Raw genomic sequence first — 17205 nt, 5'->3', positions numbered from 1 at the left:
CAACAACATTCATTAAAAAAAAAAAAAAAAGTAACTTCTCATCAGGCTAATTAGGACATTACCAGGAATGAGCTACTCTGTGAATTAAGGTGCCAAATTCCATCCGTGACAGTACTTCATGTTTAACAGTTCATGAGAACTGGAGTGGAGGGGAACAAGCTGTGATAGTTAAATTTTCAAGTGAAAGGGCACCTATTTTTTTCAAAGGTATATAAGGGAACATAAATTTCTGAAAAAGTTAAAAAAAATCCACAGATATAGCAGAATTTCATTATTAAAAATGACTGGAGTATGAAGATCAGATCTACTGACACAAGACTTTCTCTGTTTTAGAAAGACTTGGGCACTGAGTACCTCATTACACAGAGGAAGAAAATATTTGCTGTGAAAATATAATCCAATATGTGAACCACTGAGACATTTTATAATGAGATTGTACTTTATTATTCAATTTTACCTCTTGGTTTCTCTCTTGGGAACAGAGGAGAAATGAGAAAATCACATCACAAGATTAATAAGGCTAAGGTCCAGAAACAAACTGATCTGCCACAGTTTGCACAGGTCCCAGTACTACACCAACTTTTCTGCCCTCAGTTGGTCATAATGGCACAGCCTTGTGGCATGGGAGAAAGGACAGAACAATTAGCCTTTGGTTTGAAGCAACAAGCCCTATTGAAAACATAGCTATGCCTTTCTCTAGCTATCTTGTCCTCAGCAGATTTTTATTTTTAAAAATCTCTGCAGTCTCATTTTTCTTATATATATTTATATTTGTTCTTACTATATCCTAATACAAATAGTTTTATGTAGCATTCTATTTCTTTGTAGCAGAAAGTGATGAGTAAATACATATAGAAACTGACAGTGTATGGTTATAGGGTCTCTCTGCATGTCTGGGGACTCTCTATTGTGACAGGGCAGAGTTCTATTTCCACAATCACCCACTTCCCTGCCCTCTCACACTCTAGCATACACCCCCTTCTATGTTAAGTGACACTATCAGAAGTCCTTCAGCCTCACAGGGAGCAAGAGGGAAAAGAAGGAGAGGAGAGGCACTTGGGTTCAAGTTCCAGATTTGCTACTTAGTGGTTAAGGGTCCTTAGTTCAGTTACCTTATTTTAGGTGCTCAAATTTCTCATCTGTATAATTGGGGATCTGATACCTTTTTTGGCAGGTCACCATATAGAATGAATAAAGTAGCCCATGTGAAAGGAAGCACCTGACACTAAGGAGGTTCTCATGAGAACTTGGTCTCTTCTCTGCTTCATGAAATGTGAGATCCCGTAAGGGCGCCTGTGATTTAAGTCCTAGGAGAAGAACATCTGGGTTTCTGGGGAGTGGGGTTTCTCAGGCCTCATTCTCACTTCTGGAGTTCTAATCCCACACAACTTATTCATTCATCAAAACCAGGAGTCTCCTATACACTTAACATCAGATGAGGGCAAAGTTAATTTTTAAGGGACTTAGAAAAGGAAATAGCAATGTATAATAAGACATTTAATCAATCAAATATTTAATCAATCTCCATTTCAGATTGCTGGTCCCTAATAATTAAAAAAAAAAATAGGGCCAGGCACAATGATACACACCTCTAATCCTAGTGGCTCAGGAGGCTGAAGCAGGAGGATCACAAGTTCAAAGTTAGCCTCAGCAACTTAGCAAGGCCTTAAGCAACTTAGCAAGACCCTGTCTCAAAATTTAAAAATTAAAGGAAAAAAGGGGAGGGGGGTGCTGGAAATGTTGCTCAGTGTTTAAACACCCCTAGGTTTAATTCCCAGTACCAAAAAAGAGAGAGAGAAAATTAGAACACCACCTGATTTCACCTCAGTCATTGTCCTCCAATTTAATTTTGAAGTCTGATTATCCTATATCACTAAAAATGTCTTTTTTAAAATTTAAAAATTGTTAAATTTTAAAATGTCTGTTTTTTCCATTAAGTAATTACTAGATTTCCCAAAAGATATAGTAATCTCCTTGGCATTCTGAAAGCCCTAAAATGGAAGAGAGAATAAAGACTAGAACACTTGTCTTCCTCCATCACATACATGTACATACCACATACGTGTAAATGCACACCCCTCAAAATATTCATATATACTAATATAAACGCACACCCTTATGTGCACAGAGACTCACATTCACACACTGCAGCCATTTCATAGGCTGCTATTTTTCCCCAACACTCTAAAGCCTGCAAGGTGAAGCAGGGAGCTGTCTGTGTTTCAGAGCTCTGCTTGCAGGTGAGGATATTGCCTGACTGTCTCAAAACTGAGACAGGCATATGATGCTGGATAAAGGTGGGTTGTGTGTTGTCTTTTGACAATAAACCATCTGTGTGCTAATGACCATCCAGAAGTCAGAGACCCATCCCTGCCTAAGCTCTGTCTACAAGGATAAAACAGCTTTCTTCCAAGGGTTGTGTTAGGTTAGTGCTTCCTACGTATGGATGTGTTGATTTGCGTTTCATTAAGACTTACTTGGCAGTTAACATTAGCCAAGAAATTAGAACAGATTTAGCAGAACCTCCAATTCTGCAAAGGTTACCTTTAATTACATTCTTGGAAGAAATCATATTAAATATGCAAAATCCAATAACTTTCTAATAATAATTCCCAGTAGCCACAACATTTGCATTTCAATAAATTTGAGAAATCAGGTGTGGCTAAATTTGTGGAAGCCAACTACAGCATATGTTAAACACCCTAATTATAATTTTAATAGTATAAACATTAAGGCAGATGTCTGTTCACTAGCTCCATTTTGGTGACAAGAAGATAGCTTTACACATTTTCTTTATAACCCTGGCAGTGTTTTATGCCACAACTGGAAGAACAGCCTACATACTGGCTACTGGCTACTCTTCTCAGTATAAAAGTAAAGAATCTTTTCCTTAAACTACTTGTAATTATTTCACTTTCTATGCAGAACCTTGAAAAGCTGCAGGTTAAATATTGAAACATCAATAAATACCTTCATATTAAAAACCAGGAATATCTATAATACAATTAACATTTTTAGTTTTAGTCATCAAATAAGCAAACATTCAACTGAATATTGTGTACAAACGAATTCACTACTAGTCACTCCTTTATTGTCTTTGGTCTCAAATATAAGAATCAAAAAGCGAGTTATTAAAAGAGGAGAATTAAAACCTGGCACAGTGCTGTCCTATAAACACTTGAGTGGGCTTTATTTTCAAATCTCCTGTGCAATCATTTCTTTCAGTGACATCACCAATGGAACCAACAGAACAGCGTCCCACCAGCTGTGTGGCATTTCTGCACCCTGTATGGGTTTTCAAGACCTGGGGTCGTGCAGCGCCACCTGAAGAATACTATAGCTCTTTGAAGGCAGAGGTGGTTAGATCTGATTCTTTGTGTCTCTGGACTCTTGATACCATACCCTGCACACCACAGGCTCTCCACTGAACAGAATGAATTAAAACAAATCCTTTTTCCATATAGACCTCACTTCCACTTTTAATGCTGGTATTAGAAAAAGACACAAACACCTACCTAGCTGCATGACAGTCAGGCTTTTTCTCCAACAAGCTAATCTGTCTAATGGTTAAAAGGACAGGCTGTGGAGTTAGAATGCTAGGGTGTGAATCCCATCTCACTGCTTCTTAGCTGTGTTATCGTAAGAAGCCACTTGGCCTCTCAGAGCCTCAGTTTCCTCATATATTAATAAAGATAATATTACAGAAGATTATGATGACTAAATGAAGCAATAAATGGAAAACAGCACAACAATGGCATTTAGTAGCTGCTCAGATTAAGTCAAGATATAATGTTAATTGTTTCATTACTATATACATGCAATAATTTTGCACATCAACAGTGTGTTTGATATACAGTATAAAGTATATGTTGTGTTATAATAAGGGATCAACTGAAGATCTTAAGAACACAATCCATCCGTTAATATTCAGAATATCTATTTTGTTTCATCATAATAGAATAAAATTAGAAATAAGTGATAATTGAATCAAAATAAAATTCTGAAGACAATAAGTTATACTATATTCTAAAAGTCCTAAACTTAACATAGCTAATGCAGACATTAAGTATAATTAATTCTGGAAAATCATTTTTGTCAACAAAGTTTTAATAAGTTGTTATGCTTACAAAACACACTGGCACTGTGGGTAAAATAAGAAAAAATTTAAATCGCACACTTCCTTGTGCATGTATGTGGGCAGCTGAATTAAATACTTATTTACAGGCACATACCCCAAGAAAAAAAATACCATTTACCTGTACCGATGCTTATAACTGATGGATCCAAACTTGCTGAGTTTTCTTGACAATGAATTTGATTCTGTTTCTGGCATTCTAATTAATTTTAAAAAGAAAACCAAAGACTCATAAATGCAGATACTTGTACAATATTTGAACAAACAGCTGTATTGAAAACTTAACAGTACAATACAGTTTAACAAAGCTAGTGAAAGAATCAGGAATTGGCTATTGTAAGTTCATATGTGACACACATCCACACCTTAGGATGTTACATATGTATGAAACCAAATACTCATACTTTCTAAAAATTATCATACACATTATTGTCCTAGGAGGTTTTAGTTGTGAATTAAATTTCTCTGTTTAAGTTATCTTGGGAATTTTGTCACTATGCTGATTTACTCTTCCTAAGATTCTCATAAGTCAATCATGACAGATATGATGTTTTGCTCTTGTTTGTATAATGTGTTCCAGGACTTCCCATTCCAGGGCACTTTCAACAGACACTGCCATGGCTCCCAGCCCTGTCCCACTGACCTGCAGGCAAAGTCTTAGGCTTCCTGGGCCATGTTCATCCCCTGACACAAACCATAAAGAGGACTTTAGTCATTTTACAAAAATACTTCTCCAACACTATGCAATTCAGCTAAACTGTTCCATACAAATCAAAATTCTCCAGGAATAAGGGGGAGAATTCAATCCTGTTTTAATTTTTTATACACAAAAATAAAGCAATAAAGTTTAAAGTATTATCTGCTAAAATTTTATCTTATCTTTATGACACAAGGATGTGAAATAAGGAAAAAGGTCCCCACAATCCAGTAGTCAGTTCTCTGTCCTCATCTTACTTGCCCTCCCCGGAAGGCTGCACATAGTTGCTGGCCCCCTATTCCTGATTTCCCAGTACATGACATCCTCTCCTGGTTGTTCCTTCTCATGTCCCTCAGCTGGCTCTTCTTGTCTCCAAAGCTCAGTTCTTAGATTTCTGAGTTTCCCTCTCTTTGTTTTCTCCATAGTTGATCTCAACCCATCCCTTCTGTATTAAATATCTACTAAAGTTACACCATCAACCTTCACCTTTCCACCGGGCCCTGTATACCCAATTGCCTTACCACATGGATGGCTCATAGGCTTTTCAAATTTACTATGTCCACAGCAGAATACTTGATTTCCAGAATACTTGATCCTTTCTTACAGTGCAAGTACTGTCTACATTGTGTTATGTATATACATGCATGTTTACAAACATGTACATATGTACACACACGTGTATATGATGCTTATCTAATGCCATCCAGAGAACTGAGCCAAAATAAACAAAAGAGAAAAGCTTTAAAATTTCTGTTGGACATAATTTCCACTATAAAAAAGTGCCATTTTCATGTATTAGAAATGATGAACAAAACTATCCAATTAACATACCTAAAAAATGTATGATGTTCTACACTGCACTTCCAGAGATGCTTGCAAGCGGTTTTACTTCGAGCTTCAAAAAAGAATGAGGTTTCATTGCACTGGGAGAGAGAGAGAGAGAGAGAGAGAGAGAATTGAATTACTGGCCATAACACTCTTCAGATAGTCCCTCCTTTAGTAATACAAAACCAAGCAGGCAGAGAGATTATTAACCCATAAAACAATGAGTAATTGTCTCTTAGTAATTATTTTTGGAAGGCTGTATTAAAATCACTTTCCACTAATTAAAATTACAAAACATAAATTCTGTTTAAATCGTACTGCAATCAACTTCATTATCTACTTCTACATCACCTCACAGCTATGCATAATCCAGGTGATGGCACTGAATTACTGCCAAATCTCCCATCATAAATTGCCACTGACTGACAAGCAAAAAACACTGTGTGGAAATCATTTCCCAAGAAAAAACAGATGCCCATAAATCCAGTCTTTAAGTATAATTAAGGGATGCACAGGTCAAACTCAAATTGATGTCTAAAGAACCTCAGGGGCCAGGGGTGGTACTCAGTGGTATAGCCCTTGCCTGGCATGCACAAGGTCCTGGCCAATTGCCAGTACCACACACAAACACCAAAAAAAAAAGATTAAAAATTTCAGAAGGAACCACTGAGAGGAGCAGCCACCAGTGCAATGTAATCTGGGCAAATTAAGTAACATCTCTGATTTTGAGTTCTTCCCCATTCTGTACCAAGTTACTGGATTTATTGAACTAAATGATATGGTAGATATAAAATGTCACATAACAGGTATAAATTTTAATCATTTTAATCTAGTAGTTATTTGATTCTTTAATATACTTAATACAAAAGAAACTAAGGCAACATTAAAGGTAATTCTAATTTTGTATGAGATACTTATTTTTTGGCAGTACTAGAGACAGAACCGAGGGGTTCTTTACCACTGAACTACAACCCCAGCCTTTTTCATATTTTAGAAACAAGGTCTTGTTAAATTGCCCAGACTGGCCTTCAACTTGTAATCCTCCTCCCTCAGCCTCCTGAGTGGCTGGAATTACAGATGTATACCGCCATACTCTAGATACTATTGTTTAGGGCTGGGGTTGTAAGCTCAGTGGTACAGCACTTGCCTAGCATGTGTGAGGCACTGGGTTCTATCCTTAGCACCACATAAAAATAAATAAATAAAATAAAGGTATTGTGTCCATTTACAAAATATATTTTTTTAAAAAATATACTATTAGTTTAAGTGACTGAATGGAAAAAACAAACAAAATACAATATACATGCTATAATAATAAAATACAAGCTCTGCAAAATTATATAATTGATGATTTAGTTTCAAATTTAAAAACCAAACATGAATCTCAAATGCAGCAATGCCTCTGAAAGAGGTTCTTACAGACTCAGAAACAGAACTGTGAACACGGAGAAATAATTGAAATGATTTGTCTCCCACTTTTAACAAGGACAGAATATTCATACCTGTGAAATTCTTCCCAAGTCCAAATGAAATGATGCTACCTAAATTAGCATTCTATTTGTAAAATGAAACAAAGCCAACCTATCTGTGTTACAGAAAGGCTAGCTACAATTCCAAACTCCTATGAGGCAGAAGGAAAAATTTAGGATGAGTCTCAGGTTTCTGGCTTGGGTACTAGTATTAAAATATAGCAAGTGGGAAAAAATAGGGATTTGGATGACAAGGGAATGGATAACAAGTTCAGGAGGAGATACTTGGATCCTGAGGTGCCCATGGAATGCCAAGTGGGCCAGTATGAGCACACAGGTGCAGAGCTCAGGAGAGAGGTCACAGCCACTGACACAGGCAATCTTGCCTGAGAGGAAATGAGATGGCTCAGGAAGAGAATGCAGAATGGAATGACAGGAAAGATGCGGACTGTGTGAAGGTGGACTGAGGGGGTCAAAATGAACCAGGAGATGATGGTTTCAGAAAGTCTGGGAAGAGACAGCACAAATCTCAAATGACCCAGAAAGGTCAAACTGGGTTTCAAAGGAGTTTACTCATTTCTCTGTGAAAAAATCTTTGGTGACTTCTGTGAAAGGGGTAGGGATTATAAAATTAGAGCTGAGGGGGGGAAAAAAGTCAATGAATCCAGAAAATGCTTTCCTCAATAGCAAAAGAAACTGGGGGTGAAAACAGGAATGGGTGCAAAGTAAATCACACAAGTTTCTTGGGGGTAACATGGGAAAGCCCAGGCTCCTATCAGGAGATGGGAGTTTTTAAGGAGGGCTCTTTCTGTTTTTTTAAATTTCTTTAAAAAAAAAAAAAAATATATATATATATATATAACATAGCCAAGTGAAGCAGTTCATGCCTGTAAGCCAGCTACTTGGGAGTTTGAGGTAGGACTAACTGAATAACTTAGTAAGACCCTATCTCAAAGATAAAATAAGAGCTGAGGACGTAGCTCAGTGGAACAGCACTTACCCAGCATGTGCCAGCCTCTGTGTTTAACCCCAGAGACAGAGAAAAATATAAATAAAAAAGACATATAAACTGTACAAAAGCCAAAAGTAAAACTCAATCTCCCTCTTACCACTGGCCACACTTCCCCTTCCCTGAGTATACCACTATTTCTATTATAAGGAGTGAGTGCTTTTAAAGGAACTGGATTATCCTAAAATGAAATGAACAGGTCAATAAGTTAAAAATAAATTTGCTTGTGATTGCATTCTGACAGGATACGTAGTTAAGACAAAGGGGACACCAGGACAGGCTGTCCTTGCCTTCCCAGCTTACCTCTCTCAGTACATGGAAACCTGGCCATCTCCCTGTGCCTTTCAACAACAGAAACACTGGGTGTGGCAGGAGGTGCTGGGCCTTAATACCTAGAAGTGTTGGCCAGGAAAACTGAGACACAAGACACTTTCACATTTTAGCCAAAGCCAAAATCAAATTTTCAAAAACTTAGTTACATATAATCCAATTTTCAAAACTAGAAAGAAATTTAAAAGTATTAGGTGTTTAACTGAAATAAAATACATCTCCTTCAAATCTCAAACTTTTCTTACACCAGTTTTTGCTTCATTCTTCACAATCATATCTCCATTCTTTTACTTTTTTAAGAACAGATCTCATCATGGAATACCTAATTCTTAATATACTTTTTAATCTACTGTTTCTCAATCAAAGAACAAAAAGCATATAAAATCCAGCCAGAATTAGGTTTTTCTCAAGTTTCCTTGGGTATGAATATATTAAAAGGAACAAAAGAGTTTCCCTACAGACCTCCTAATTACTTCTGTCACAAACAAATCAAGAAGGGACACATTCTCCATTTTTAGAGGGCTTTAAGACAAGCTGCCTACTTTTTATCCTAGTGTTGGCAAAATGATCTAAATACTAAAAGGAGGGTTAACACAACTAAAATAGGAACTAGGTATTCTAAATACATTCTATGTACTTTTGCCACATGCAGTAACTGTTAGCCTGAATGAACTGGCACGGTGTTTCAAATGTCTCTTTCCATCACTCTTCTACCTATTAAATCTTTTCCAAATGGTCAGTTAGCACATTTTCACTCATCCATACATAGAGCAGCAGCTTCCTAATTGAAGCACTTCATTTCAAGATACTGCTAAAGATACTGTCCAAGAATCCAACACTTGTTTTTGCAAAATTACTTAAATACCGTTATAGTGTTAGTCATTTCATGCCAAAGCAAAGATATTGTCTGAATCTATTTCTTTTTATTTTATGAACTACTCAAGTTTAGGTCACTTTTATACTCAGATACTATATCATGTGCCTATCATTGTTCCTTGAGTCTCTCTTTTTCTTTTTTTTTTTTTTTTTTTTTTTTTGGATACTAGAAATTGAACATAGGGGCCTTAACTACTGAGGCACATCCCCAGCCCTTTTTATGAGACAGGGTCTCACTAAGTTGCTGAGGCTTGCTTTGAACTTGCAATCCTCCTGCCTCAGCCTCCCAAGCTGCTGGGATTATAGGCATGTGCCACAGTGCCTGGCCTTGTACCTTGGTTCTCTATGTAAACTTGCTTCAAATTCCCAATTCCATCATATGCAAGTATTCAGGCCCTGTACAAAATCCCAACCTAAGTCCCTCTAGTCCTTTCAGACTCTTTATCCATCTTCTTTGTCAAGCTTAGAGAAATAAATCTACTTTGCTTGGCTTCTCTTACAAATGTTGAGATTATTGATAGTATCACTGAAGGACTCAACACTTCAAGCAGCACAGCCACTTATCCTCCCTGGGCCCACTCCAGCTCCATTGCCTCCCACAAGCCTGTGTCCTTAACACAGATCCTCATTACACACATGGTCTGTACTCTGTTTTCTCCCTCTTTGTGTTTGGGGAAGCAGCCACACAAGTGCTCAATGCCTTACCCAGCCTCTCTAGAAGCACAAGGATGAACTTCTTCATTTCATTATTATATACTTGTCCCACATCCAAGGTTGCAAGAAGCAATTCAAGATACAAGATGTGGGCCATTATTTAAGAGTAAGAGAGATTAGTACTTCTAACACTGGAAAGATGCCATCATTACATACATACTTGAAGACCTACAGCAGAGAAGCTTCTAACAACATTCTATCAAGGTAGGGCAGAGGCTAAAATGTGAAGATGACAAGTCTAACGTATTGTGGGATTTTTGTTTTGTTTGAGTTTTTTTAATTTTTACATGCAATCTATACAAATTTACAGATTTAACTGGTTATATATTTAGCTGGTAATCATCAACTACTTTAGGCACAAGGGGAAGAAACTAAATAGAGACTGATAACAAATGACTAAAATAACCTTCTTAATAATTGATAAAGCAAAGGAAGGAAAGTGGTGAAACAAATTTATTCTTCAACTGGAAATATGTACCAAGAGTTATTATAAAACCTATATGTTTTGAGAAATTTTATCTTTCTAAACGGTGAAGTTGAATTACTACAGTTTTTTTTTAAAGAGAGAGTGAAAGAGGAGAGAGAGAGAGAGAGAGAGAGAGAGAGAATTTTTTAATATTTATTTTTTAGTTCTCGGCGGGCACAACATCTTTGTTTATATGTGGTGCTGAGGGTCGAACCCGGGCTGCACGCATGCCAGGCGAGCACGCTACCGCTTGAGCCACATCCCCAGCCCAAATATACTACAGTTTTAAAATTTGAATTATGCTGGTATATATGAGATACTAGACACAATTTTTTTTGTACCAGGGATTGAACCCAGGGGTGCTCTGCCATTGAGCTACATTCCAGCCCTTTTTGTTTTTTATTTTAAGACAGGTTTTCCCTAAATTGAACTTGTGATCCTCCTGTCTCAGCTTCCCAAGTCACTGGGATTATAGGTGTGCAACCACTGTGCCCTGAACACAATTTTGTTTTAATGGCTTTCCTCATATTTTCAATTACCCTCTCTTCCAGAAATCCTGGATTCAAACCTAGCTAATGAATTTGGAGTGAGCTCTTTAAAAAAAAATCCAATTTTGTTATTATGTGGAAAAGGAAGTCAGAAGGAAATTTTGAAAGATGAAGTATATATATATTAGCTTATTCTTTGAAGCTTTGTCTTTATATAAGGACCACCAAAGAATGTTTCTCAAAACATTACTGTCAAGATATTGGCATAAAAGGATTATATTGTCAAGTAAAGATGGGGAATACTGGGGTAAGCACTCAGACCTCTTGGTGTGCTAATGTGCACTGAGAATCCCACTAGCTGGTGATGTGGAGAGCTGCTTTCCTAATTAAAGTGAGCAAAGAGCCCAAAATCTGAGGTCATTCTGCTTCCCACTTGAAGGAATTCACCGATGCAAACTTTGAAGTCCAGATGGTTTACTTCTGTTATTGTTCTGACTCTCTTTATTCTTCAACTGCTCTTTAGGGAACCTGTACTATTTCCAAAATATCAACATTTCTCTCTTCTATGTGCATACTGACTTAACTTTTGTTTTAATGACAATTTTTGTCCCCAATCTTACAAATGTTAAAACAATTCAATAACAAATATTGTTATGCTATTAAGATGAAGGTATATTTTATAAGATCTACTGATACTCTTAATTTAAATTTATTGGTGTAACTTAAATTTTTTACAGGAGAAATTTTACTCCTTTGAACAAATGACCTATGCATTTTAATTATGGAAAAAGTAAAACAAAAAACAAGAGCGAATGAAGCAAAGAAAACACCATGGACTGGGAAGACCAGGACTTGCCTTCCTGCCCTGGCACAAGCTATTTACCAGATAAGACTGACAAGAACAAGGTGACCCTGAGTCCCTTCCTATTGCAAAATAAAAAGGCAATTTCAACTCAGTCCTGCACTGGGTGCCTGTGACTTGTCTAACTTTGGACTAGGGAACTTTTAGCCTCATGACAACTCTTTCAGACAGATAGTATCATCCTTCCTCTACAGATAAGAAAATGCAGGTAGATGGAACCCAGGGAATAGAGAGTAAATTGGAGCCCTGGACCTAAACCATTCTGAAAGACTCCCACCAAACAATCATATGGTATCAGGGTCCAAATACTACTGAAAAGCCATACTCAGGAACAGCTGGGGGGGGGAGATGAAATCAACCTATGTACAAAGATGCGGAGAGAGAGAGATGGCAATACCAAACCAAATACACAGGCACTTACCTTTGACCAACCAGTTCCATTCCTAGGCATTTACCTCACAGATACCACTCCAAAAATACATATGCAAAAAGTTATTGAAGGAAAGAAAATTTCTAAGTGCAAAATATTGAAAACTACCTCAATATTCTAGTACAAGTAACTGCTTGAATAAACTATAGGAAATATACTCAATGGAATGTTTTGTACAAAAAAGGAACCAAGAAAGCTCTTAATGAACAGATGATATAGAGTGACTTCTAGGAGGAAAACAAAACAAAACAAAGGAGCAAGAGCCTATATAGTAGGCTTTCTGAGTAAGAAAGAAGAAAAATAAGGAAAAAATATATAACTGCCTATCTTTACAAAAATAGACATAAAAAGGATTAATCAGAGAATAGTGAAGTTGGATATATGCAGAGAAGAGTAAAGAAATGGGTCTGAAAGAATCTGGGAGGCTGTTAAACTTCTCTGAGCCTTTTTGTATATCTTTGATTTTTGGAAGCATGTTAATCTTCTACATATTCAAAACATAAAATTAAATGAGCAAGAATGTGAAGGGGAGGGAACCATAACTGAAAACAAACTGAAACAAACCTAATTAGATTTCAAGTGAATACACAACCACAGTAATGAGGAAGAAAGAAAGGAATGAAGAGAGGGAGGGTGGGAGGGAGGACCCACCCAGTAAATTTTGAACACAGCATAGCACAGGCCCTCCATCTTGGCAAGGTAGTGCGTGTGGGTGAAAGAATTGCAAACAATTTTAGCGGTTTGGCCAAAGCAATCCTGACTATTTGATATGTGTTTTAGAACTGAGCAAATGAGTAAATGTGTTGCTGCTGTTGGAAGCCAAAGTTCTCATAGACAAAGACAGGACATGAAAATATGAAATGGAAGATGGCAAAAAGGAACCCTTGTGGGTTTGGGGAGGTATGATGTGACCTTATGATTTCTAAAATACAATTGAGTATGTGTATGATTATATATGTATGTATTTATATTTGTATATGTACTATGTTCTACCTATGAGGATATGCATGCATAGATTGCCTAGCTTTGTCTACTGCAAAGTTGTCCTAGTAGCAATGACCACACCTAGCACCAAGATCTTACCATTTCCCATTGAAAGAAACCAGAGTTCCTTGGAGAAATGCCTGTTACCAGGATACATACGAGATGCACCTACAATATCATAGTAGACCAAAAAGGAAGAAAGTACCTAATAAATGTTGGGGATGGGTCCAAAGGGCATAGGAACCAGGCTGAAGGGACTCCTACTGATCAAATCTAGACAATCTGAACCTCAAAATGGTTAAATACAGTAATGAATTATAAATCACTGGGGAAAAGAAGAGGATTAATATGTCCATGCCAACAACAGATAAATAAAAAGAAAGAGAAGGTGGGGCTCTTGCTTATAATGGAATGCTGAGAGCTGACTGATAAATGTGGAGGGAGTGGGAGGGCTAGAAAATCAGGACTTTGCCATCATCTTAGTAAAAGAGTGACTCAGGCAAGAATCCTCACTGAATGCTAAGTATACAGGGAAATTTTAAGGAGTACCATGGTATTTGCATTGATTTATCTCCCTACAGATTGCTTACCAGCTTCAGGGTCAGGGAAAACAAGATCCAAACAAGAATTACAGAGTACAGAAATTGGGCAATACCATGACTGGGTGATCAAACTTAAGAGCCAACAAAGAACAGATGGTCATCGTGTGCCTCCAGATGTGCCACCTTGACATGGACACAACTTCAAGTCAGCCTTACAGCTGAGAATACATTACCTCAGGAAACAGCAGAAAAACACCAAACAAGAAGCTTTCTAGAATACAGTTCTATCCCACTATTTTAAAACAGAAAGCTTCAGTGATATAAAAATATTCCAGATAGAGGGAGATTAACTGAACTTTTTTCTGTTAGGGGGAAATGCCATAAAGGACATTGGTAGGTCAACCACCAAAACTGGAGTATAGAAAGTAGATGATAAAAGTATGAGAACAATATAAATTTATTAAGTTGATAACTATACTAAGGTTACATCCGAGATATATTTATTTGGGGGGAAATACGCCCTGAAGTCTTTAGAGTCTGTGACACATACAACTTATTCTCACATTGTTCAGAAAAGACTTGTGTGTGAGTAGAGAGAGAGAAAGCACAAATAATAAGGCAATGGAGTAAAATGTTAGCAGTTTAATCTGAATAACAAAAAATAAGCATGTTCTTTGTAATATTTTCATTCTTAGCCACTTTCATAAGTTTGAAATTTAAAAAAAAAAATAAGTGCATTTTAAAACCTGTAGGGTCATTTAAACTGTGACGGACACCCCACTTACATAAGCAGACCTCTTGGGTTTGTTGACCAACAATGACAGCTCCTGGTCATCATAACTTCCTGTGTGCTCTCCCCAAAGCAGATCCAACCAAGAGTTCTGCCAAGTGGGTCTAATTTCTCATGGCCAGAGTTGCCAGGAACTTTTTGGTCCTACATCCTGTCACGCTGAGCAAGTTTAGCTGAGGTTTATTTCATGATGCACTGCATATAAGAGTAATCACAGCATCATTTACTCATCCTTGCATTTACTCCTCAAATGTGCTTACTACATACCAAGTTCTGGGATTGGTGCTAGGAATGGAACCCTCTCCCTGTGGTTAAAACCAAGAAATTTGAGTATGATCCTAAATTTTTCCCCATTTTCTACAAAAACTTTGAATCTGCTACCAAGTAGAAGCAATTTTACTTCCTAAATGCTCCCCACATCTGCCCACTTCTCTCCACTCTTTTGGTCAGTCCTCATCTGCCCTTGATTGATGCTATCTCCTAACCTGACCACCTTTGTTTTCACATCTGTGTAGGGTTTCACCCTGCAGTAACTTTCCAAAATGCGCATCTGGTCATGGAGGTTGAAGCCCAGAGTTTTGCTGCAACACCCAATTTCCCCAAATCCTCAACTCCACCAGTAAATGTCAAGTGACAACACATGTACACAAGAAAGAGAGGCCCTCCCCAAAAACTGTCAGACTGAACTAGCTACTGGGACCATCCCCTCTCCTTAGACCTTCTATCCCATCATCAGGGTGGACAGCCAGAAAATCTCTGCCAACAGTCACAGCCCCTGAACCCACTAGACCAATGCTCCTCATGCTTCTTACCACTGTTGGTATCAGTTATCTCCAAATAAAATGCTCAGCACATTATCTGTACTCATTCTCCTAATCTGTCCCCATCTCCACCATACCCAACTCCTGAATCCCTCCCTTTTATGCCCTCTGGAATTCATGGGTTCTCATCAGCAAAATCCCAAACACCTCTTAGTCTGTTCTCTCACATTTCCTTCACCCTCCTGCACTACTAGAAAGCTGGTGCTCCCCTGAGGACATAGCTGCCACTGCTGCCTTCCCAATTGGTGTGCTTTTTGTCCCCTACTGTTCTTGCATCACAGGGCCTAAAAGAGGGGAAGGGTCCTACTGCTGCCAGTACTGCTTCAGAGCATGCTCTCTCCTTCCCCTAAATCTCCTATCTTATACCACCTGCAGTCCCTCATGGTGGCTGTGATCCCCTCACATCCTGATGCTCCTGCATCCCTATTTAATCCCTTTGTGCCAAAACTCCCCAGGAGAGTTGTCTATCTCACCATCTCCAAGTCCTCTTCTATTCTTCCCCTTCTTTTTCCTCAATGGATGTGTGTCAATTTATTCGTTCATTCTCCTATTTATGGACTTATGGCTCTTTTCATTGTTTTAACTTTTACTTAAGAACTGCACAGAGCACAACTGTGTTGTGTTTCTCTCCAGCGTTTATTTCTAAGAGGGGAATGGCTGCGTTGAAGCTCATTCTTCCAATCCACTGAGACAAGTTTTGTCAATGGTCTCCTACATTTCTAAATCTAGTAGTCAATTCTCAGTCCTGCTCATCCTTCCTCTGAAACCAAACACCTTTAAATCACCAGGAATCCTCTCTCATATCTCCCCATATCAGGAAGCCCTGGAGGTTAAGTCTAGAATCCAACAGTTTCTCAGTTCTTCAGCTGCTGCCATGCTGTTCTGCTGAGATAGAACTACTGTCATCTCTGGACTTCATTAAAGACACCTTAAAGGTAGAATCACCAAGGCCAGCAAGGAGGCCTCAGTGGTGATAGCTTTTAAAACTTTCAGAAGTTCCAACAACACTTTAAATATGAAAAACAGCAGAAATGGAGTAATAAATAATTTTCACTTGAAAAATGACATATAGCTATAAAATTTTATGAGAATCAAATGAAGAACTCTTGGCTAAAACACAAGAATTGGGTAAACATATAAACATATAAAATCCCATAGCTTTCACATCTAGCAAAAATCAGTTAAGAAAATAGGAGGAAAATATTACATCTGCAATAGCAAGAAAAGGAGTAAAACACATAAAAATGAAACTTATCTAACACCTAGCAGTACATATGAATAAATATAATAAAAGAAGGGAAAGTCTTATTATACAATATTAAGTAAAAAGCATGTATGAAATCATATAGGGAATGACATGCATACATGTATATTTATATACACACATTCACACTAGTAAGGCAAATTCACACTAGTAAGGCAAAATCTAGAAACAATTATATCAAAATATTAATAATTATTACCTCTGGATTTTAGGATAATAAGAAACAGTAATTTTCTTCTTTGTGTCTTTCTCAGATTTTATACCATCATCATATGAAAAATCTTCATACCAAAAGTTTTATTTTCTGTGAGGTGTTATTTAAACCACAAAGCCTATTTTGAAATATAAATAATGCATAAAAGTGTCTCTGAATTTAGCCTAAAAGCACTGGACATACTGAGTTAAGTCTCTCTGACCATACCAGCAGACCAGAAAACCAGCAGAATAAGCATTTCAACCATTTTTCAAGATGAATGTGATTACTGTTCCAGGTGATAGGTTTT

General features: G+C 37.5%; 1 protein-coding gene across 1 annotated transcript in view; it reads right to left on the bottom strand.

Annotated features, from left to right (window-relative positions):
• The window catches only part of Epb41l4a (erythrocyte membrane protein band 4.1 like 4A), a 229234-nt gene that overhangs the window by 69182 nt on the left and 142847 nt on the right, over positions 1 to 17205 (bottom strand). The window contains exons 10-11 of the mRNA XM_046460124.2: positions 5664 to 5755; positions 4257 to 4334 (exon numbers count right to left, since the gene is read on the bottom strand). Of these exons, the coding sequence (XP_046316080.1) occupies positions 4257 to 4334; positions 5664 to 5755 (170 nt within the window). The remainder of the gene's footprint in view (positions 1 to 4256; positions 4335 to 5663; positions 5756 to 17205) is intronic.

This window comes from Marmota monax, unplaced genomic scaffold (assembly GCF_021218885.2).
Source record: "Marmota monax isolate L192 unplaced genomic scaffold, Marmota_monax_Labrador192_F-V1.1 WCK01_AAM20220418_F8-fsc00006, whole genome shotgun sequence".
In the NCBI taxonomy this organism is placed as follows: domain Eukaryota; kingdom Metazoa; phylum Chordata; class Mammalia; order Rodentia; family Sciuridae; genus Marmota; species Marmota monax.
This window is presented reverse-complemented; position numbering and strand designations above follow the sequence as displayed.